Source organism: Bufo gargarizans, chromosome 8, assembly GCF_014858855.1.
Source record: "Bufo gargarizans isolate SCDJY-AF-19 chromosome 8, ASM1485885v1, whole genome shotgun sequence".
NCBI classification, from domain to species: domain Eukaryota; kingdom Metazoa; phylum Chordata; class Amphibia; order Anura; family Bufonidae; genus Bufo; species Bufo gargarizans.
In genome coordinates, this window is record NC_058087.1 from 111,968,154 (window position 1) to 111,992,204 (window position 24,051).

Here is a 24,051-nt window from a genome sequence, read left to right on the forward strand (position 1 = left end):
TCATCATTACACTTTATGGGGCAAGGTGACCCCAAAAAATTGTACGTTTGGCCCTTTTTTTTATTTTTTTTTACGGTGTTCACCTGAGGGGTTAGGGCATGTGGAATTTTTATAGAGCAGGTTGTTACGGATGTGGCAATACCTAATGTCTCCTTTTTTTTATTTCACTTTAGCACCATAATGGCAGTACTCTCATTGGTTGTCTTGGTGTCTAATTTTTTGCGGGATGAGGTCACGGTTTGATTGGTACTTTTGGGGGGGCATACTTCCTTTTTGATCGCTTGGTGTTGCAATTTTTGTAAGGTGACAAATATGCCGTTTTTTTTATAGTTTTTATTTTTTTTACGGTGTTCACCTGAGGGGTTAGGTCATGTGATATTTTTATAGAGCTGGTTGTTACGGATGTGGCGATACCTAATTTTATTGCCCTAAAGTGAGGAAAATTGGCTTCTACCTCAGTTTTTTTTTTTTTTTTTTTTTTTTTTTGCCTTCCTCTGGATCAACTTGCAGGATGACAGGCCGAACTGGATGGACAAATGTCTTTTATTTATAAATGTTACTACTAAGGTGACCCAAAATTGCTTTTTTTGTGTGTGTTTATCGGACTGGGTGGATCATGTGATATATTTAGAGTCGGTCGTTACGGACACTGGGATACCTAATATGTGCTTTTTATTTTTGTTTAAATTTTGTATTATAAAATCAGGGGCATTTTTCTTATCACTTGAAACTTTTTTTAATTTTTTATTATTAAACAGTTTTTTACTGAGGCTGGATCTCCTGGGCACCCGTAGGAGGCAGGTCCCAATGCCATGCAAGGCATTGGGCATCCCCTGCACGGCCTCCGACTGCCTTCTCGCCCGTCACGTCCCCGCCACAGCAGCATGGGGTGGGGACCCGATGTGCTCCCTCACCCGCAACAAACCCCTTCTGTGTCACGGTCAGCGCTGACCGCGGCATAGAATGGGTTAATCGCCGGCATCTGTGTTTTTACTGAAGCCGGCGCATACAGCAGGGGTCCGGCTAACGGGAACAGCCGGTCCCCTGCAGCTGATTGGGTGGGCACAGGCTCAGCTCGGTTCAGACCTGAGCGCTGTGTATGCGCGATTCTCCGGCGTCTCACATGCGCGGCTTCAGTAGTATGCGAACGCCCATTGTCACGCGTTCCCGGAAGTCTATGTACGGGAACGCGTGACAAGACGCCCCAAAGAAGCTCCTGAACTTCTTGGGGCGTCGGGCGTTTTACAGCGCGATCGTACGCGCTGTAAAACGCCCAGGTGAGAACCATGCCGATAGGAAAGCATTGGTCTCTCCTTGTTGAGCGTTTTACAGCGCGTAGGAACGCGCTGTAAAACGCTCAGGTGTGAACCCAGCCTTAGTCACATCCCGCCGCTCCGCACTATTACAACGCTGGTCTGGAAGGGGTTAAATGAAATAGATGAAATATACCTGTGCAAAGCCAGGTCCTTCTGCTAGTTAATAAACTTTTAACACTTATATTTTTCAAAGAATTCTTACTTTGCAGCGGTTTTTTTTTCTACCCCTACCTGAAACATTTTTTCAAAGTACTGTACACAGTCATGAAGTACAACTTTTATTAAGGCTCAAGTGTTGAATTCTTAATATTGCACCTATAGTAGTAATCCAGACATACTTGACTACTGTAGATGCAGACTCTGCAACCTATGGCCAAGAAAGGGGCCACAATGTCTCATGCACGTACCCCATCTTACTTAAATGCCAAGCATACCATCATAAGGTCTCATTTGACTGAGTATGGCATTTGCATACACCCATAAGCCGGCTGCGCCCCTCAGAATAGATACCCTAATATCACTGATTGCCATTAAGAACAGGTTGTTTGGTCAGCACACCTACAAGTTGTTTGATTTTGTCTTCAACTATGTTCAGCTGAATTCTGAGGTTTTTGATAAATCCATAGTAATAGGAGTGTGTGGGAGTTGATTGCTTTACATTGTCCAACCATAGCATTGCATTGTACCATACTGAACAACACCTTTTTACCCAAACTCTCCTTAATGTGTGCTTTATTTATTTTTTCTTAGGCCACATGATGTTCTTGCAACACTTTTAAATAACTTAAAAGTACAAGAAAGACAAAACAGAGTATGTACCACAGTGGCTATTGCTATTGTGGCTGAAACATGCTCACCTTTTACTGTGCTTCCTGCACTGATGAATGAATACAGAGTGCCAGAATTGAATGTCCAAAATGGTGTGTTAAAGTCTCTCTCCTTCCTTTTTGAGTATATTGGAGAAATGGGAAAGGATTATATCTATGCTGTAACACCCTTACTTGAAGATGCCTTGATGGACAGGTAGTTATACTGATAGAAAATAATTATTTTTTTAATTGTATGAAAACACAAAGTTGCAAAAACAGCAGGGTTTTATTTTGTGACAATTAACATTTCTTGACTCTAGTGATAAAATGAAAATAAAGTAAAAATGAATGTTAAATCTGCCTTACATTGAAAATTCACAATTTTTTATGTTTCTTGCAGAGATCTTGTGCATAGGCAAACAGCAAGTGCAGTTGTTCAGCACATGTCACTAGGTGTATATGGATTTGGATGTGAAGATTCTTTGAACCATTTGTTAAATTATGTATGGCCTAATGTATTTGAAACCTCTCCTCATGTAATCCAAGCTGTCATGGGAGCACTTGAAGGTCTTAGAGTTGCTATTGGACCATGCAGGATGCTGCAGTATTGCTTACAGGTAACGATATTTCCGGTGTTCCCCTGTTCTAAAACTTAATGGAGGGTTCCAGGTAATTACAACGCTGATTTTGATGACCTATACTTGGGATAGGTCATTAAAGGGGTTTTCCAGGCCCCTGATATTGATGCCTTATCCTCAGTTCATTCATATCTAATCGGTGAGGGTCCGAGCTCTTGCCCCTCCACCAATTAACTGTTTCCTGCAGCCTCTCCCGCTGGAGCTACCACTTTGAATGGAACAGGAAGTACAGCTCCATTTAAAGTGCCGTGGCCGTGCTGTGTTACTACTGCAGAGCTTTCCATTCACTGAAATAGGAGATGAGCTGCAGTAACCCGTCATGACTGTTAAACTTTGAATAGAGCTTCCTTTTCCATTTAAAGTGCTTGTTGCAGTGCTGCAGGCTGCAGCTGATCGTTGAAGGTGCAGGAGATCGGACCCTCACCAATCGGATATTCATGACCTATCCTTGGGATAGGTCATCAAAAATTTAAGCCTGAAAACCCCCTTTTAAAGGGAACCTGTCACGTTGAAGGTTTTAGCTGCACGCTGTATGTCAGAGCAGGAGGAGATGAGCAGATTGATTTAGTTTTATGGGAAAAGATTCAGTATAAATTATATTTTATACATTTCTGTCCTTTGAAGTGAAGGAGAGGTTGCTCTCAGTGACTGACACCTTTTACCTCCGACTGTGTATACAGAGATGGTTGTCACTGATGAGACAGCCTATTAGTGACTGACCAAGCAAGAATTTAAGCGTTGGAATTACAACTTAAACTGAATCTTTTTCCATAAAACTATACATCAATCTGCTCAGCTCCTCCTGCCCTATAACATGGTGCCTGTAGCCTGAATTGCATTTTCATGGTGACGAGTTCCCTTTTAAAATCAGGTCGTGGGGGTCAAAGACCCGTCGTCCCCATTGATCAGCTGTTCACAGAACTAACACAGAATGAAGCTGGAAGCACAGCACTGTTCTCGGTGTAGTGGCTCAGTAGTAACTGAGATGCAGTAACAAGGCATGGCAGAACAGAACTGTGCTTCCAGCTTCATTCTTTTACTTCCAGAATCTGCAGTTTGGGGAGGATGGTGGGTGTCAGGCAGATGACACCCACCACCCCCCGAATCTGATATTGATGACTTCCCTGGTAAACGGTGTGATATTTACAGTTCTTCCTACAAAGTAGACATTAAAAGGATTTTCTGAGACTTTAAGGCAGATTAGCTTTTTGAAAAGGCACCAGTGCTCCAGTGAGCGTGGCAGCCTTATCCATGCTCGCCAAGCACAGCGCCATACATTGTGTAGTGGCTGTGCTTGGTATCGCAGTTCAGACCCATTCACTTCTATCTATTCTTGTCACACAAACTAGTAAAAACTGGTCATCAGTATTAAAGTTTTGGAAAAACCCCTTTAAATATGTACGAACACACAAGATAATGCTCATTCACGTAGCTGTTCACATCTGCAAATCATTTCTGCTGTTCTGCTTAATCATAAGAGCAGCAGAGCAAAACTGACTGTAGTGCAGTATTCTTAAGATGTCAGCAACAACACGTGATGGACCCCACGAAGTATGGGTTTCATTGGATTTTAATCATGGTGTCCACCAATTTAATGAATTTTTATTTTTAACCCTTTAAAGACTAAGCCTATTTTCAGTTTTACATTTTTGATTTTTACTTCCCACATTCCAATAGCAATAAGTTTATTTTTCATTTGCATAGCTTTATGAGGGCTTTTTTTTTTTTGGTTTGGTTTTTTTCTTTATTGCAGTTTTTTTGTTTTTTCTTTATTGCGGACAAGATCTATACCAGTGTATTACTGTATTGCGGCGGCAGCAGGGAGCGCACAGCGTCATAGCAACCAGTGACGCCGTGCGCTCCTGCTCTCAGGAGGGATCCACGGCCCGCACACGGCTGTGAACAACGGCCGTGTGCATGGGGCCTAACCTTGACAAAACCTAAGAAGGTGGTGACTAAGAGGAGGAATAAGGTGCTCTTTGTAAAGCTGGGTTGTCTTCTGAATGGGAAAATAAAATGTCAGTCCTGTATTGATAACTCTGGCTGAGGAATCGCCATCATTTTATAAATGTCTTCAGGCACTAGTCAGATCGGAAGTTAATTCTACCCGGGCTAAAAAGGTCTTGGATGAAAATGATCCTAAAATAAGGCGCCATTAGACTCCACGGGAAATTTTTCATCTGAGTCTGATTAAGATGAGATACACTCCTCATTAGATGGGCATTCTGACGATTCATCCATATCTTCCTCTGAGGAAGGTGAAATTAGTGGTAGACCATGTTCCCCCATAGAAGACACAGAAAAACTCTTTAAAGTCGTACATTCAACTATGGGCATCTAAGAGACAAAAGAGCCCCGGTCTATACAGGATATTATGTTTGGGGGGCTAGAATCCAGACACCACAGCACCTTCCCAGTCCATAAATATGTTTCAGCCTTAATTAAAGGGAATGGAAAAAACCTAACAGGAAGGTTTACATCTTAAAAAATCTCAAGCGTAAATATCCCTTTAAAGAGGAAGATTGTGCTACATGGGATAAAGCACCCAGGATAGATGTAGCCATCTCTAAAGTATCCAGAAAGACGGCTCTTCCCTTTGACGATATGGAAGGACCCATTAGATAAAAGACTATCCTTTTTTCTAAAGGGAGCATGGGAGGCATCTACTTCTTCCTTCAGACCAAGTATATAGCTTCTACATGTACGGCTCGATCTTAGTCTAGCTCTCTGAATTAGAAAATCAGTTAAAAAATAATGTCCCAGGGAAGAGATTTTAAGATCCTTGCCAACATAAAAAAAAAGCAGCTCACTTCCTGGTGGATGCCTCAGCTGATTCTGTCAGACTGGCGGCCAGATCCGCCGCTTTGTCAAATTCTGCACAGAGAGCGCTTTGGCTAAAGAATTGGGTTAGAGATTTCCCATCAAAAAAACATACTATGTGGTGTATTCTGTGAAGGAAAGTACCTTTTTGGGCCAACACTGTATGGCTTGTTAGATAAGGCGGCGTATAAAAAGAGAACATTTCCAGGGTTTCAGAGATCATTCTTCTCTAAAAATAGGTTTAACCGTTCCTTTCGCCCCTTTAGAAGTAATCAAGAAATCTAGGGAAGATCGGTTTCGGAACCAAAGGAGAGGTAACAATTACTTTTTCAATCAGTTTGGAGACAAAAAGATACAGGATCAGCAATGACGCCAGAAGTCAGGTGGGGGGAGATAAAAATGTTTTTTTTCTGGTCGGGTCCCAGATTTCTTTAAGTTGATGGATACTAGACGCCATTTTCAACGGGTTAAAATTAAATTTCCGTCTGGCCCCTCCAGTAAGATTCTTAATTACAAAATATCAGGCCTCGACTCTAGGAAATGCTGCCATGGAAAGCGAGATACTAAAACTAGTCAATAAATCAGTTTGTCCCAGTAGCAAAGGCTGAAGAAGACGAGGGGTTTTGCTCTCCCCTGTTTCTAGTGAAAAAAAAAAAACAGATGGTTCTTTCAGGACAATAATAAACTTGGATCAGAACTTTCATTTCCGCTCAAAAATCATATTCTGAGCGGACACCGAACTGACCCCATTATAGTCTATGGGGTCTTTAGGCTCCGTTACGCTCAGTTAGGTCTCCGTTATCTGCAGAATCAGTCCTTTCTGTTCTCCTGCTCTTCAACGGAGCCGGAGAACGGAAAGGAGAAATGGTGATTTGAAGGGAGCCTAAGGGAGAGAGATTTTCTTTTCATACTATACCTGGACGATTTTCTGATTGTAGGAAGATGCCTGCAAAGTAGCAGTAACTGCGGTATCAGAAATTCTGAACAAATTGGGATGGATTTTAAATCTGGAAAAATCAAGACCACATCCCACTAGAAGACATTCCTTTCTGGGATTGATATTAGATTAATCTTGCCAGAGTTGTTTTTTGCCACAGGAAAAAGTAATTCTTATCCAGGGAAAAACTGGGGAAAGGAATGTCTATCCTGGGATCCCTCACATCATGTATTCCAGCAGTACGATGGGCGCTACTCCACTCATGGTGTCTAGTGAGAGATTCTGTCTTGCTGGGAGAAAAACTACTCCCTAGATGCGAAAATAAGACTATCGACCTATTCCAGAGCTTAGAGGGAAAATCGGATTTAGGTAGTCCCATGGAAGCTGGAAGACTTGATTTGTCTAACTATGGACACACGCCCCTGGGAGTGGGGTTCTCACATTCAGGAGACCCCTCCCTTCAGGGTCATTGGGGGGATATCCAAAAAAAGGGGGTCCTCCAACCTAAAAGGGCGAACTGCTGTAAGTCTAGCGATGAGTTCGGTTCTTCCGAGAATAAAAGGAAAAAAATCTCAGAATTATGACTGACAGTCTTGTACCTGAACAAACAGGGGGGCACAAGGTGCAAAATACTAATGCAGGAAGCCTAGAGAATCCTCTTACTAGCAGAAAGGGTGTGCATTGATACCTGCAGTACATATCAGGGGTATGGAAAACAGACAAGCAGACTTTCTCAGCAGTCATTTTCTCTCAGAGCGAATGGACTCTAGACCAATCAATTTTCAAGAAAATAACAGCCCTCTGGGGACAGCCAGACATAGACCTGTTTGCTACCTACCAAAACAAAGTTCAGGATCCCTAGATCCAACAGGATCCCCTTGTGGGATAGATGCCTTCCTACAGAATAAGAAATTTCCCCTGGCCTACGCCTTTCCTCCTCTATCCTTGATTCCTCGCGTACTATGGAAAATCGGAGAAGATGGAGCGAGGGTTATCCTCCTTGCTCAGTTTTGGCTGAGAAGGTCTTGGTTCACGTGGCTCCAGATCATGTCTCTCGGATACGTGGGTTCTTCCAGATAGTAGTCTGTTGAGCCAGGGTCCAGTTTTTTATCCAGGCATAAAAAATCTCCACCTAACTGCCTGGAACTTGAAAGGTACTTGCAAGGTAGGAAAGGATTCTCTGATACCTTGATCTCTACTCTTAAGAGTAGGAAAAAGGTAACTGCCTTCTATGCTAGAGTATGGCAGAGATTATGGGATTTTTCTCATATCCAAATTAATGACCTCCCCTCTTATGCTCCCATTCATTGTGATTGATTTTTCTGCGACCGTTGCGTTGCAGCACGTTGCAGTGCGACACCATAGACTGCCATTATAAAAATTGTTGCGCGACATTAGTGCAAAATGTTGTGCTACAAATGTTGCAGTGTAGTTGTGCCCTTTCTGTCGTGCGACTTATTGTTGTGCGACAAATGTCGTCGTGTAGACTTGGCCTTATACCACGATTTTAGAAGATAAAGTTCTGATACGTCCAGGCACGGCTTTTCTTCCAAAAGTTGTTTCCAAATTTCATAGGTCCCAAGAAATTGTTCTTCCTACCCGGTTTTAAAAACACTGGGTCAGAAGAAGATCCATGCACTGCCTAGACGTCAGAAGGGCTTTGATTAATCTATCTTGCACTAAAGATTGGCGCAAATCTTCACAGTTTATTCTCTTTCAAGGAGTGAATAAGGGAAATGCGGCCTCCAAAAGTTCTATTGCTAAGTGGATTGTTTCGGCCATATCCTTGTCTTATCTTGCATCCGGGTTGTCTCCTCCGGTGGGTCTTAAGGCACATTCTACCAGGGCAGTTGCTACCTCCTGGGCGGAAAGATAATCTGTTCCCATAGAGGATATTTGCAGAGCCGCTACCTGGTCTTCTCCTTCCATCTTTTTCAAACACTATTGGCTTGATTCGAACTCCTCCCCTTCGGGGGAAAAGGTGCTTTCTACTCTCCCACCCTGAACTTTCCTGTGGTAAATATCTTGTGGTGCTGTCATGTGTGAAGGGAAAAATTATATTTTCCAGAGCCCATGACAGCACCCTTATATTCCCTCCCTGCTGTTTTTTTTTTCTGGTTCTTATATTCACTCGGGTGTAGCAAAAGAAGAAGAAAAAAGTTTTTAAACGAAAATTATTGATTATCCAATTATTGATTATGTTGGCGGACTTCCTCCTATGCTTGAATATCACTCTGAATTGGGAGGAGAGTGTCCATTTTTTATTAAGCAGTTTTCCTTCCTGTGGGGGCGGATTTTCTTTCTCGCCCTCTCTTGCCTTCTCGCCCTCTCTTGCTTTCTCGCCCTCTCTTGCTTTCTCGCCCTCTCTTGCTTTCTCGCCCTCTCTTGCTTTCTCGCCCTCTCTTGCTTTCTCGCCCTCTCTCTCGCTTTCTCGCCCCCTCTCTCGCTTTCTCGCCCTCTCTCTCGCTTTCTCGCCCTCTCTCTCGCTTTCTCGCCCTCTCTCTCGCTTTCTCGCCCTCTCTCTCGCTTTCTCGCCCTCTCTCTCGCTTTCTCGCCCTCTCTCTCGCTTTCTCGCCCTCTCTCTCGCTTTCTCGCCCTCTCTCTCGCTTTCTCGCCCTCTCTCTCGCTTTCTCGCCCTCTCTCTCGCTTTCTCGCCCTCTCTCTCGCTTTCTCGCCCTCTCTCTCGCTTTCTTTCTCTGTTTCATTGTTGGATCAAACTACAAAGTTTGTAGTCCTGCCAATAACAAAATGTAGGTCTAATGTTGGCCCTGTAGACCCAAAACTACACTGTGCACAATCAGGCAAGTTGATCTTTTGAAGATTATTATTATTTTTTTTTAAATAGCTACAGTGCTGTCTGTTAATAAACAATGTTAATAAACCTCAAACCTGAATATTTAATAAAATGCAGGGTTTCGGCTTTCTTAAAATATCTGCATAATTACTGGGCAATTATTAGTGTGCATAATTATAATGTAACGAAGGTTTAGTTCACATTTCAGTTATTTAGTCAGGTATTTCCATTAGGCCTCATGCACAACAGCGTGTGCAGGGGAGTACACAGCATCAGTACACATGATGCTGTGCGCATCGGGCCACCGCCGGACTATTGTCCTGCACTCGTATGTCTCACGGACCGTATGTCTCCGAGGGCATACGGTCATGTGCATATGAGTCCTTACCGTAGTTATTGTAAGCCAAAACTATGTGTGGCTCAACAACACAGAACCGGTGCAGATATTTCCATTATACTTGATCTGGCTCACAATAAGGCCTGTTTCACACGTCTATTGCCCCGCCGTGGCTGTATTGCGGCCTGCAATATACGGGGTACCGACCGTGTGCATTACGCTTCATGGATGCAGATCCATTCACTTGAATGGGTCTGCAAATCCGGAGATGCGGAAAGGAAGCACAAAACAGAAGCACTGTTACATTGGTTACATTCCCCCAAAAAATAGAACTTGTTCTTTCTTTTTTTCGAAACGGACAGATTGCGGACCCCATTTACTTGATCGCATGCGGTTGCCCCAGGGTCTGTGCCTGTGCATTGCGGACCACAATTTGCAGTCCACAGCACGGCCAGCACACGGTCGTGTGAAAGCCTAACTGTTGGAAATAACTGACCAAATAACTGAAGTGTGAACTCGGCCTAAATGAAAAAGTAAATTATATTTACGCGATTTTGAAAATTAGCGCAGAATCTGCTTGTTTTTTTTTTTGTGTGAACAAAGCAGTCTTTCATGCAGTTTTTTTTTTTTACTTTTATTCTTAACCAATGGGTGCTCACTTCAATACAAAGCTTCATTTTCAGTTTGAGGTTTGACGCGTATCTGCACCAAAAACATGCAGAAAATGCACAATAATTATGGACTTACATGGAGCTGCTTTTTATGCTTCCCATTTACAATAGGAAATTCTGTGCTGATTTTGCCCCCCTCATGCTGTGTCTCCCCCCCCACCCCGTCCCGCCCAGGGGGCCATGTCATTCGTTTTTCATCTTTAAGGCCTTTACTGGCTAGCCATGCGGTGGAGTACTTTGATGCATGTAATGGAGCATTATCCTGAATAAAAATCATGGTTTTCTTGGAAGATGCAGACTTCATTCTGTATCTGTTTAACCCCTTCCTGACCAGGCCGGGAATTTAAACATGGCGCGAGCCATGGTAATGCATTGGCGTGTATGAGAGAAGCAATATGATAATTGCTTGTTATACTTCTATATACTATTATATAAAAAATTTCTGTATTTAGGAGCTTTGGTCACATTAAAATTGGGGAAACCCCCTCCTTAAAAATGTCGCTTTTTTAATGTGTGCAGTAAATCTTGTTGGTGCACAACTCGGGGGACACTATTGCATTTTTAAACCCTTAGTGACCTCATTAAAGGGGTGTTCCCATATTGCTTAATTCATCCTCACCTGCAGCCAGGTCTGCTGTTCACTTCCTGGTTTTCTGCTTCTAAGGCTGGGAGGCCTTAGGCAGTTTGAGTGAAGGCCTACCATGCCTCTTTATGACATCATACTGAGAACTCATTCCTTGCGTGCTCGTTGATGTGGATAGTATTCCCACTCCATAGTGTCCTCCCCCAGTGTCCATGAACTCCATAGCATCCTTCCCCAGCCTCCCTCCACTGCATAGTGTCCTGCATCAGCATCCAATAAGCCCCTTGATTGTCATTAAAATATAAAATCATTGGTGGATTTGGGGATGAATGAATTGGTACACCTGCCACTCACATAGGCTTTTTGTTCTCCCGGTCCTTAGATGCAGGGCACGTCCTCCAAGTCTTATCTCCGCCGCTCCTGTGGCTGCTCTGCATACAGAGCAATGCACGGCTCTGTATGAGACGCAGCACTGAGGAAATAAGCTCTGCGCATGCTCAGCGTGCGCGTTCAGGACTGCAATGAGCGGCTGGGTGAAAGAAAGTGTCTTCTGCGCAAGCGCAGACCCTGGATTCGGTAGAGAAGCGGTGGCCATATCTAATGGTTACCTTCATACAACAATGGGGTAGGAGTGAAGGAATTTTGTCAAAAAGGGTGGGAATTGGATAAAACATAATTGCAAAAATTATCCATGGCACCTAAGTGAAAGCTTACACTATGATCAGTTATGAAAAAAAAATATAGCACTGAAAATCTGATATATAACTGAGCTAAGCAAGTTTTATGCAAAAAAAATATATATTTTTCCTAATTTCCCTGGTTCTTTTCTGGCTCTTTGTTTACATGCAATAAAAACAATCTCTGCCCCTCCCCCTGCTCTGCTAAGGGAGTGGATACAAGAGCTGCCCTGAGTGACATGTCTGCCTGCTGGGAGACTCTGCAGCATGTTGTAAGTGTAGGACTACAAGTCCCACCTGTATAATGACACTGCTAATACACACAGGATCTTCCCCCTACCTTCTTGTGCAATGCTGTCTAGTAGATCAGCTCCAGTGCCAAGAATTGTCCCTGCTGCAGAGCTGTGCAGCTGAAGGGGTTAAGTATCCTTGGAAAGAGCAGAGGGCAGTAAAGGGGGGGTGTGGCCAGCACAGTGAGAGAAGCTGACATCACAGGTCATGTGACCCTCAGTGAAATCTGAGAAACCAAGCACTGGAGATAAAGTGAGTGAATTGGAAAGCTGTTACATTTGCTTAGTTAGGAACATAGAATACAAAAATAACTCTAATAACCCCTTTTAAGGACCAATAATATTTCCCCCCTTTGTGTCTTTAGCAGTCATAATTTTTTTTTCTTTTATAAATGTTTTGTTTTTGTTTTGCAGAATTAGTTGTAGGTTTTTAGGAACCATTCATGTGTGTACCGTATTTTTCGCCCAGTAAGAAGCATTCCCTGCGTCTTATGGGGCGAATACTAATGAGCGCTTATGGAAGCACTCTTAAGTACCGGAGGACCAGGAAGCTGTGAAGGCTCTGTACTCACCGCTTTCTGGTCATCGGCTGTGCAGTGGCTGCGCACGGCGTGAGGGCGCTCTGTGACCTCACGCTATGCGCGCCAGTTCAGAGCACAGCCAGTGGCAGAAGGAAACGCATCATGGGCGGAGAGGAGCTGCAATGTCCAGGAACAGGAGAGGCAAGTGTTTATTTTTTATTTTATAAAACATGGCAATATGGGGCTTTATGCTTTAACTGCTCAAATCTCTGGTTTTGTACCAGCTAGAGTTATGGGCTTTGTATTGTCAAGCCTTCAGACGATACCAAAATGACAGTAATATGTTCAGTACAGGGGAAGATATCACTGATAGAAATCGGGATGCTGTGAATGCAGCTGAAAGTGAAAAGTAAAAGGTTTTACCCGCGATTATTCAGACTCTATTTCTAACAGTGATTTTCTCCCCTGTTGCTTGGACTGGAATGCCAGCTTTCAAACAAAACCTGTTGCATTTTCTAGCTGCTACCATCCAGGAAATGGAAGCATCTAAAGTAGCCCTTCCCCCTCTAGTTAACTCCAGAACAGTTAGCTACTTTTCCCACTGCCCAAGTTGAACTTGGGCAAAACAGTTGGGCGAATTTTTTTCCCCAGCTCCCCACCACATCGTATGCATTTTTAAATGGAATTAGAAAGTACAACTTGTCCCGCAAAAAACAAGCCCTCATACGGCTATGTAAATGGTAAAATAAAAAGTTACCGCCCCAGAAAGGCAGGAAGTGATCTGTGGTGGTCTGAGTTATACTTGCCTACTCCCTGATGCTTAGGTTGTGTGGGGCTGAAGCCAGGTTGCAGGTATGAAGCAGCAGGGAGCAAGTTGGTATGACATTCATTAGATCCTACATGCTACAAGGCTCAGTGATTAGCATTGTTGCCTTGCAGTGTTGGTGTCTTTGGTCTGGACAAGGGCGTTTACGTGAAGTTCTTATTCTCCATGTGTTTGCATGGATTTCCCTCTAGTACTGTTTAAAAAAGATTGCCTTAGTGAATTTTTGTGAATGGACACCTGGATGGCAGCCAGACTGACTGACTGACTACCTTGCTCTACATCTCTCCATGTGTCTTGATTACTTTGTAAGCTCATTACAAACGTTTGTTGTTAACTGATTGGTAGTGTGTGTGTGTGTGTGTGTGTGTGTGTGTGTGTTTTTTTTTTTTTTTTTTTTTTTTTTTTTTTTTTTTTTTTTTTTCCTCCTCCTCTATCCCATTCCATTGGGGGACACAGACCATGGGGTATAGCTTAGGCTACCACTAGGAGACACTATGCAAATAAGAAAAAAAGCTCCTCCTCCACTGGCTATACCCCCATACTCCAACAGGAGGACCCCAGTTTTAGCTTGGTGTCGGATAAAGAGGTGACACTCCTGCAGGGTTGTCCCTGTAGTTTTTTCTTCTCCTGTTTGTTGTTTTTCTAATCAGAAGACGCAGGGTCGCATGGTGCGTCCCTGGTCTCTCAGCGGAGCCAGCGCCGAGGTCGAATGACCGTCCCAGGCTGCCTCCCTTTCCCCTCAGAAGATAAGTGGAACCGGGCTTGACCTGCAGCTCTGGTGGCCTACCAGATCCTGGGTCACCTAGGCCTGCCCTCTTCCCAGTGCACTGCCACTCCTTGTGCCAGATGACTGAAGAGGTGAACCCCTAATGGTCCGGAACGGAGGGTGAAGACTGCAGGACAGAGATAAGTACAACGGCTCTCCTGCAAACTCCTTCTGCCCCTGTGCTCACATTGTGACACTGCTCCTTAGGGTTTACCGGTGGATCTGGGTGGGCCTGCTGGGTTAGAGGAAGGAGGTTCCTTCTTGGGGCAGTGGCTATTTTCACCGCTCCCTGCATGGGGGGTGCCATTTTCAGAGTTGGGGTCTGCCCTTTTTTCATGTTTTTTTGCACGCTATGTGATGCGACTGGGGGGGGGGGGGCACGCGGAGCCTATCGCGTCAGCTCCGGTGCTTCTGCTTTGCCTCAGCGCTTCATCCATGCTTGGCTGCTACTCCAGCTCCTCACAGGTCACGATAGGACATATACTGTTCCGCAAAACTGTAGGAGACCCTGACTCCGGGATTGCCACAGTCATGCCAAGACCTAGGGCCCCCAAAAAATCTAAAGCAACTCCTCCGGTCCCACTGGGATCCTGTATGGTTTGCTGCTTGCCACTATCGGTTACAGTCTCCTGTGACTTGCCTTGCCTCGGGACAGGATCATCCACCTCCCCCTCCACCAAACCAGCCCAGTCCCTCCCCCGCCCCTTTGGAGCCTGCAGAGCCCTCCTGGGCCTCTGCCGTAGCTAGGGTGGCCGTAGACTTGGCCCAAGTCTTGCGCGCGGCCATGGCCTTTATGGAATGCATGGCGGCCTTGGATCCACCGCCTGCGATGCCTGTGGTTAGCACCGCTCCACCTCCCGGTGCCCCCCACAGAGGACACTCGATCGTTAAGAGGCAGCGTACGCAGCAGCATCCCTCCTCGGATGACTCTGCTTCTCCCCCTCGCCTGGAGGACTGTTCAGCCTCTCCCCCTCGCAGGGACTACAGATCTGAAGGGGAAAGGTCCAGCTCGGACGAGGACACTGAACCCTCGCCTAAGCTCTCCACCATGGTGGCAGACTTGGTCACGGCGGTCCGTGATACCTTTGACATCTAGAGGGAACCTCCTTGTGCTAGTAGCCAGGAATTCCCCCTTTTCCACTCCAGAACGGGTGGCGCACCAGTCACATTACCCATTCATGGTGAGTTCGCTAATGTCCTTTCAAAGGCTTGGGAGCGCCCTAATCACAGTTTTTCTGCCACAAGGCGCATGGATACTCTGTATCCTTTCCCGACAGATAATGTTCAGTAGTGGTCTTCTCCTAAGTTCGACCCACCAGTGGCCAGATTGGCTAAGAATACCGCAATACCGGTCCTGGATGGGTCCTCCCTACAGGACTCCGTTAACAGGCGTTTGGACTCTATCCAAAGCCATCTTCACTCTGGCGGGCACAGGTCTGCGGCCCGCGTTCGCCTCAGCCTGGGTAGCCAGGCCGCTTTCGGTGTGGTTGCAGCGCCATCATCAGGATCTCGCGGAGCAGGATGCCTCTGCGGACACCCTGAACTTCTTCCTCCAGATGTCCCAAGCAACAACATTCCGCTGGTAGGCCTTATTGGACGTCGGCACTCTTTTTGCGCGGGTTTCGGCCCTCTCGGTCACTCAGCGCAGGGAGGTCTGGTTGAAGGTCTGGGACACAGGTGCTCCCTTGCTAACCTCCCCTTTGCGGGCTCCAGGCTCTTCGGTGCTAAGCTGGACGAGATCATCTCTGACGCTACGGGGGCACGAGCACACACCTGCCCCAATCTCTAGATCCAAGCGCGCCTTCAGAGCTCGCCCCTTTGGCTCTAGAAACCAGTCCTTTCGGCGCGCCTCCTTCATGTCTGCCGCAGCCCCCTCCTCTGGTGGCTCTCAGGACTCCTGCAAGAAGCCTTCCTTTAAGCCTGAACCTTCCTGGTGCCCGCGGGCACAATTTCAGGGGAGTTCTGCCAGTCTCGCGGCTCCCAAGCAGTACTCCGCCTGAAGGGGCGCCCCGCAGGCGGTGGGCCGTCTGCTCTCCTTTCAGCAGGTCTGGAGAGCTCATGTTCAAGACACCTGGGCCTGGAAGTTGTAACTTCCGGTTACAAGATAAAATTTGCTTCCAGACCTCGAACGTTTCTTCTCTTCTCGGGTTCCGGGGGATCCGGCCCGAGCCTCGGCCCTTTTTTACAAGCGGTCTCTGCCCTTCTGGTCCGGGGAGTAGTTGCCCCAGTTCCTCTGGAGGAACAGGTTACAGGGTTCTACTTAAATCTCTTTGTAGTGCCAAAGAAGGAGGGATCAGTGCGTCTGGTCCTAGACCTGATGCTCTTAAACAAGTCCCTGCGGGTGCGGAGGTTCCGGATGGAAGTTATTCTTCTCTTCTTCCAGGGAAGTTCCTCGCGTCAGTAGACATCTTAGACTCTTATCTGCATGTCCCTATCGCAGAATCTCAGCACAGATCCCTGCACTTAGTCATTAGCGGCCATCATTATCAGTTCGCCCTTCCCTTTGGGCTGGCGACAGCCCCGCGGGTATTCACAAAGATCTTGGCACTGCTGCGCTTTTTTGCACCAGGGGCATATCTCTCTGTTGCCCTAAATGGACGACATACTGATAAAGCCTCCCTCTCGTCCACAGGCCGAAGACAGCGTCAGGATCACTGTTCAGACTCTACAACAGTTCGGCTGGCTGATCAACTTCCCGAAGTCCTCTCTCCAACCTTCCCAGAGGGTGACCTTCCTGGGGATGATTCTGGACACCACTGCAGCCCGGGTATTCCTTCCGGATTGCAAGTTCTCACGGATACGGGAGTCTCGCCTTCTGCATTCCCCGTGTATCTCCATCAGGGAGTGTATGCAGGTTCTGCGGCTTATGGTGGCCTCCTTCAAGGCTGTCCCCTTTGCCCAGTTTCACACTCTGCCTCTGCGACAGGCGATCCTGTCCTTGTGGGACAGGACATCGAGGGGTCCGGACTCTCGGATCCGCCTACCTCCTCGGCTTCTCATGGAACTCCCGTGGTGGCTGTCCCCTCAGAATCTGGCTTCAGGGAGATCCTTCCTCCCAATCTCCTTGACAGGCGTCACCACAATGCCAGTCTCCTGGGTTGGGGTGGCGTTCTCCTGGCTCGGACGGTTCAGGGGGTGTGGTCAGAGGTGGAAGCCCGCCTTCCGATCAACATACTGGAGCTAAGAGCAATTTTCCTCTGTCTCATTGGACCCCCCCCTCCTAGCGGGTCTCCCGGTAAGGGTCCAGTCGGACAATGCCACAGATGTGCCCTACATCAATCATCAGGGCGGAACCCACAGCCGGACGGTGATGCAAGAGGTGAAAAGGATCCTCCAGTGGGCGGAAACTCCATGTTCCAATATGGTCTGCGGTGTACATCCCAAGGTTCGAAAACTGGACAGCAGACTTTCACAGCTGCAACAGGGTGGATCCGGGAGAGTGCTCTCTGCATCCGGACGTATTCGAGGATGTCTGTCGCCGTTGGGGCTGCCCGGTCGTGGACCTAATGGCGTCCAGGCTCAACAACAAGGTTCCCACGTTCCTGGCCCGAGCTCGGGATCCGGAGGCGTACGGGGTGGATGCTTTGGTGTCTCAGTGGCAAGACTTTGCGCTCCTCTGTCCTCCCACCACTGCCTCTACTCCCAAAGATTCTTCACAGGGTCGCGACGGAAGGGATCCCGACCATACTCATCGCCCCTGATTGGCCTCGCCGTGCCTGGTTCTCTGAGGTTACTCAGAAGCTGGCAGACATTCCCTGGCCTCTTCCTCTCAGGCACCTGCTGTATCAAGGACCACTCTTCCACCAGAATTTACCGCCGCTTCGTTTAACGGCGTGGCTGTTGAGACCTCCATCTTGAAGAAGAGGGGATTCTCAGATTCTGTTGTGAGGACCATGATAAGAGCTAGGAAACCAGCTTCCTCCCGGATATACTATTCTACCTGGAAGGCTTTTCTTGCCTTTTGAGAGAAGTTAGGTGTTTTTCCCCTTCGCTTCTCCGTTCCGGTGGTCCTTTCCTTTCCCCAGTCGGGTCTTGAGATGGGAATGTTCCTGAGCTCTATGAAGGGTCAGGTCTCTGCTCTGGCAATTTTCTTTCAGTGGTCTCTAGCTCTGCTCGGTCCGGTGAGGACCTTCCTGCAGGGGGTCCCTCCGTATGTCCCTCCCCTGCCCCCCTGAGATCTGAACCTGGTTCGGTCTTCCAGACGGCTCCCTTGGAGCCCCTGAGGGACATTTCCCTGAGTCTTCTAACCTGGAAGGTGGTCTTTTTGGTGGCCATCACCTCTATCAGGAGGGTATCGGAGCTGGCCGCCCTTTCCTCCAAGGAACCCTTTTTGGTCTTCCACAAGGATAAGGTGGTACTGCGCCTAGTCCCTTCTTTTTTGCCCAAGGTGGTTTCCGCCTTCCACCTTAATGAGGACATAATTCTGCCCTTTTTGCCCCACTCCGGCAAACCCCAAGGAGTGCGCTCTCCATTCTCTGGATGTTGTCTGTGCTTTGCGGGTGTACTTGTCGGTTACTGCCGCGTTTCGTCGCACGGACTCCCTTTTTGTGATTCCCAAGGGGCCTTGTAAGGGTCTGGCGGCCTCCAAGGTCACTGTGGCTCGGTGGATTCGGTCAACTATTGCACCACCAGGGTGGTCGGGGCATCCTGATCTAAGCTCGAGCCTCTACATCACAAGTCTGTAAGACGGCCACCTGGTCGTCCTTAAATACCTTTACCAAGTTCTACCAGCTGCACTCTCTGGCGTCTGCTGACGCTGCCCTAGGGCGCAAGGTATTGCAGGCTGTGGTTACTGTTTAACCGTTGGATGTTTCCCTCTGGAGGTGTTGGTCTCCCACCCCATGGACTGCTCTAGGACGTCCCATGGTCTGTGTCCCCCAATGGAATAGGCAGAGAGGAGATTTTTTGTGAAACTCACCTGTAAAATTTCCCACCCTTTCTTGTCTGTTACAGGAGGGGTTGGTTCTATCTATTGGGACCTTATGGTTAACGGCCTGATGGCGGTGTTCCTCGGTTCTGTTTTCTTTATTACTATTTGGTTTTGGTCTCCTCCTACTGCTTTTGCACGCACTGAGGTCCTCCTCTGGGAGCATGGGGGTATAGCCAGTGGAGGAGGAGCTGTCTTTTCTTATTTGCATAGTGTCTCCCCCTAGTGGTAGCCTAAGCTATACCCTATGGTCTGTGTCACCCAATGGAAAAGACGAGAATTTTTTTTTACAGGTGAGTGTCACAAAAAATCTCCTTTTTTCGAAGTTCCAAAATCACTAAAGACAGTTTTGTTTTTATGGTTAACAATTTTCCTAAAGGGTTTGTCCAGTCAGGACATTTATCGCGTATTCACATAATATACAATAAATGTCCTATGGGTGCAACTCCCACCTCTGGGACTCACTCCTTTCTCAAGAGCTGGACCCTGTCATGTGCCACCAAGCATGGAGAAGAAGCCATGCAAGCACAACTTTCTATTCACTGCTCTGAGGCGAGACTTAGAGATAGATATAGATAGAGATAGATAGATAGATATAGATATATATATCTATCTATCTATGTATATTTACACACACAGGGAGTGCAGAATTATTAGGCAAGTTGTATTTTTGAGGATTCATTTTATTGAACAACCACCATGTTCTCAATGAACCCAAAAAACTCATTAATATCAAAGCTGAATATTTTTGGAAGTAGTTTTTAGTTTTTTAGTTTTAGCTATTTTAGGGGGATATCTGTGTGTGCAGGTGACTATTACTGTGCATAATTATTAGGCAACTTAACAAAAAACAAATATATACCGATTTCAATTATTTATTTTTACCAGTGAAACCAATATAACATCTCAACATTCACAAATATACATTTCTGACATTCAAAAACAAAACAAAAACAAATCAGTGACCAATATAGCCACCTTTCTTTGCAAGGACACTCAAAAGCCTGCCATCCATGGATTCTGTCAGTGTTTTGATCTGTTCACCATCAACATTGCGTGCAGCAGCAACCACAGCCTCCCAGACACTGTTCAGAGAGGTGTACTGTTTTCCCTCCTTGTAAATCTCACATTTGATAATGGACCACAGGTTCTCAATGGGGTTCAGATCAGGTGAACAAGGAGGCCATGTCATTAGATTTTCTTTTTTTATACCCTTTCTTGCCAGCCACGTTGTGGAGTACTTGGACGCGTGTGATGGAGCATTGTCCTGCATGAAAATCATGTTTTTCTTGAAGGATGCAGACTTCTTCCTGTACCACTGCTTGAAGAACGTGTCTTCCAGAAACTGGCAGTAGGACTGGGAGTTGAGCTTGACTCCATCCTCAACCCAAAAAGGCCCCACAAGCTCATCTTTGATGATACTAGCCCAAACCAGTACTCCACCTCCACCTTGCTGGCGTCTGAGTCGGACTGGAGCTCTCTGCCCTTTACCAATCTAGCCACGGGCCCATCCATCTGGCCCATCAAGACTCACTCTCATTTCATCAGTCCATAAAACCTTAGAAAAATCAGTCTTGAGATATTTTTTGGCCCAGTCTTGACGTTTCAGCTTGTGTGTCTTGTTCAGTGGTGGTCGTCTTTCAGCCTTTCTTACCTTGGCCATGTCTCTAAGTATTGCACACCTTGTGCTTTTGGGCACTCCAGTGATGTTGCAGCTCTGAAATATGGCCAAACTGGTGGCAAGTGGCATCTTGGCAGCTGCACGCTTGACTTTTCTCAGTTCATGGGCAGTTATTTTCCGCCTTGGTTTTTCCATGCGCTTCTTGCGACCCTGTTGACTATTTTGAATGAAACGCTTGATTGTTCGATGATCACGCTTCAGAAGCTTTGCAATTTTAAGAGTGCTGCATCCCTCTGCAAGATATCTCACTATTTTTGACTTTTCTGAGCCTGTCAAGTCCTTCTTTTGACCCATTTTGCCAAAGGAAAGGAAGTTGCCTAATAATTATGTACACCTGATATAGGGTGTTGATGTCATTAGACCACACCCCTTCTCATTACAGAGATGCACATCACCTAATATGCTTAATTGGTAGTAGGCTTTCGAGCCTATACAGCTTGGAGTAAGACAACATGCTTAAAGAGGATGATGTGGTCAAAATACTCATTTGCCTAATAATTCTGCACTCCCTGTATATATGTGTGTATGTATGTGTGTGTGTATATATATATATATATATATCTATCAACGTGAAGCTTGGCTATTTCCAGGAGTCATATAGCAGTATGCTATATGAGTGTGCTGCACATGTGCAGTTTGAGTCTCAATTCGGGATGAGCAAATCGACTTCGGATGCGTCATCTGAAGTCGATTCTCATAAAACTTAGGCTACTTTCACACTAGCGTTCGATCGGATCCGTTCTGAACGGATCCGCTCATATTAATGCAGACGGTGGCTCCGTTCAGAATGGATCAGTCTGCATTATATTGGCAAAAAATGGCTAAGTGTGAAATTAGCCTGAGTGGATCCGTCCAGACTTTTACATTGAAAGTCAATGGGGGACGGATTTGTTTGAAGATTGAGCCATATTGTGGCATCTTCAAACGGATCCGTCCCCATTGACTTACATTGTAAGTCTGGACGGATCCGCACATTCAGGTGTCCGCCTGCTGAGCGGAGTCTGAACGCCGCCAGACTGATGCAGTCTGAGCGGATCCGCATCCATTCAGACTGCATCAGGGCTGGACGGAAGCGTTCGGGTCCGCTCGTGACCCCCTTCAAACGGAGCTCACGAGCGGACAGCCGAACACTAGTGTAAAACTAGCCTTAGTTTTAATACTGCAGGGAGCGGGCACTCCGTACCGTATTAGTGTATTGGCTGCGATGAGCCGACGATATTACTTCACGAAGTCTTGCAATACTTTGTGTAATAACTTTGGAAATTAATTTCTACTGTAAAAACCTTTAACACTTGGAACCGAACCAGAGTTCAATACAAAGGTTTTTACAGTTGAAATTAACTGCGGCTCATCTGAGCCAATACATTCTAATGCGGTACAAAGCGCCCGCTCCATACAGTATTAAAACTGCGTTTTATGCGATTCTACTTTGGATAAAGCATCAAAAGTCTATTCGCTCATCCCTAGTCTCAGAACAGTAAAAACTTGTTTTCGATGTACATTTTTAATCCTAAAAAAAGCAAACTGAGAATCAACAGGCTAAAAAACTGTAATTTTATTAAATACATAAATATGACAAGACACAAGTACATCAAAAGTTGTGGTACGAATCACTCCTGAGGAATAGTATAACACAGATTTATATAAATGGAGGCTTGTAATAAAATGCTAAAACACAAGGTAGACGGGAAGATAAGAGATCAGGTGGGGCTGCCACACAAAAAAATACCCACACCAGAAGTTGTCTTGTTCGTTTTAAATCGGAAGGTAGCAATACAAAGAGGTAGTGAAACACAAAGGTAAGATATATATTAAACCCTAAAATAAGGGAAAATTTCAAAAAGTGTATGCAACTACCTAAATTGTATATAAAACTAAAAAACAAACTGGCAGTCACAGTGGATCACCGTCAATGTATGCTTCCCAAACCTCCTAACAGAGATAAAGTGCAAAAGCAAACACAATGCTCTCATTACTGACAATAGAATCCCATAAACCTACCCATGAAGTTAGAGGGAGATGATTCCTCAGGAGAGCCGGGGTTTACAACTCTCCTGAGGAATCATCTCCCCCTAACTTCATGAGTAGGTTTATGGGATTCTATTGTCAGTAATATGAGGGCATTGTGTTTGCTTTTGCACTTTATCTGTTTGGAGGTTTAGGAAGCATACATGGATAGTGATTCACTGTGACTGACCGTTTATTGTTTTTTACTTTTATATACTATTTAGGTACATACACTTTGACATTTTCCCTTATTTTAGTGTTTAATATATATCTTTTTGTGTTTCACTGCCTCTTTGTATTGCTACCTTGCGATTTAACACTAACAAGACAACTTCTGGTGTGGTGTTTTTGTTTTTGTGGCAGCCCCACCTGCTCACTTATCTTTCCTTCCACCTCAAGGCACGTTTTAGCATTTTATTACAAGCCTCCATTTATATATATCTGTTATACTATTCCTCAGGAGTTATTCATATCACATCTTTTGATGTACTTTTGTGTTTTTTGTCATATTTATGTATTTAATAAATTACTGTTTATTTTAACCTGTTGAGTCTGTTTGCTTTTTTAGGATTACTTCATGATGCTGAGCTGGCTTCTTTAGGGTCAGACAATTTTGCCCAACATTTATGTGGGGTTTTCTTTGTATGTTAACCTGTGCATGTTATGTACATTTTTAGTAGTAAACAAATTATTGCATATTATGTTCTAATTTTGTTGTTTGTTTACAGGGTCTTTTCCATCCTGCCAGAAAAGTTAGAGATGTTTATTGGAAAATATACAATTCAATATATATTGGATCACAAGATGCTCTCATTGCTCATTATCCTCGTATCTACAATGATGAAAAGAACACTTACATTCGTTATGAGCTTGATTATATCTTATAAAACTTGTCTAATTTGTTTCCTTTGTTTTGTTTTTAAGATTATTGCTTAGTAGTACTAAAGGTCATCTACAAAAACTTTATAGCATGCATTTTAGTCAAGTCTCTTTTCATGCAAAAATAGATGTTGCCAAGAAAGCTGTGATATCATTAAATATTGGACTGCATTTTATTTTATTTTTTATTTTTATTTTTTGTGGTTCAGACATTCCTAGTGCTTAAAAGGGATGTGTACTTAATAAACATTTTGTGTAAAGTACTTGTTCATGTTGTCCTTACCTTTTTTCTTCAGACGTGGGCCCTGATAACTAACCAGATTTTGTTTTTACATTGCCATATTCCAAGAGCTGTAACTTTTTTTCTTTATTTTAATTAAAAAAAATTGTGTGATGAGTTGTACTTTTCAAATGCGAACACTTTAAAGATAATGTCACTAAAAATGTTATCTACCAGTTAAAACCAGATAGTAGCACATATACTTATAACTAATCTGTTTATAACTAAACCTCTGGGCAGCCTGGCACACATGAGCAACTACATGCTGCAATGCCTGCGCAACGACTGCAGA

At 45.2% G+C, this 24,051-nt stretch overlaps 1 protein-coding gene across 1 annotated transcript in view; it reads left to right on the forward strand.

The window, feature by feature from the left end:
• The window catches only part of SF3B1 (splicing factor 3b subunit 1), a 170,035-nt gene extending 146,293 nt beyond the window's left edge, over positions 1 to 23,742 (forward strand). The window contains exons 23-25 of the mRNA XM_044302777.1: positions 2,067 to 2,339; positions 2,526 to 2,742; positions 23,329 to 23,742. Coding sequence (XP_044158712.1) covers positions 2,067 to 2,339; positions 2,526 to 2,742; positions 23,329 to 23,487 — 649 coding nt within the window. The 3' untranslated portion in view covers positions 23,488 to 23,742. The remainder of the gene's footprint in view (positions 1 to 2,066; positions 2,340 to 2,525; positions 2,743 to 23,328) is intronic.
• Positions 23,743 to 24,051: the final 309 nt, after the last annotated feature.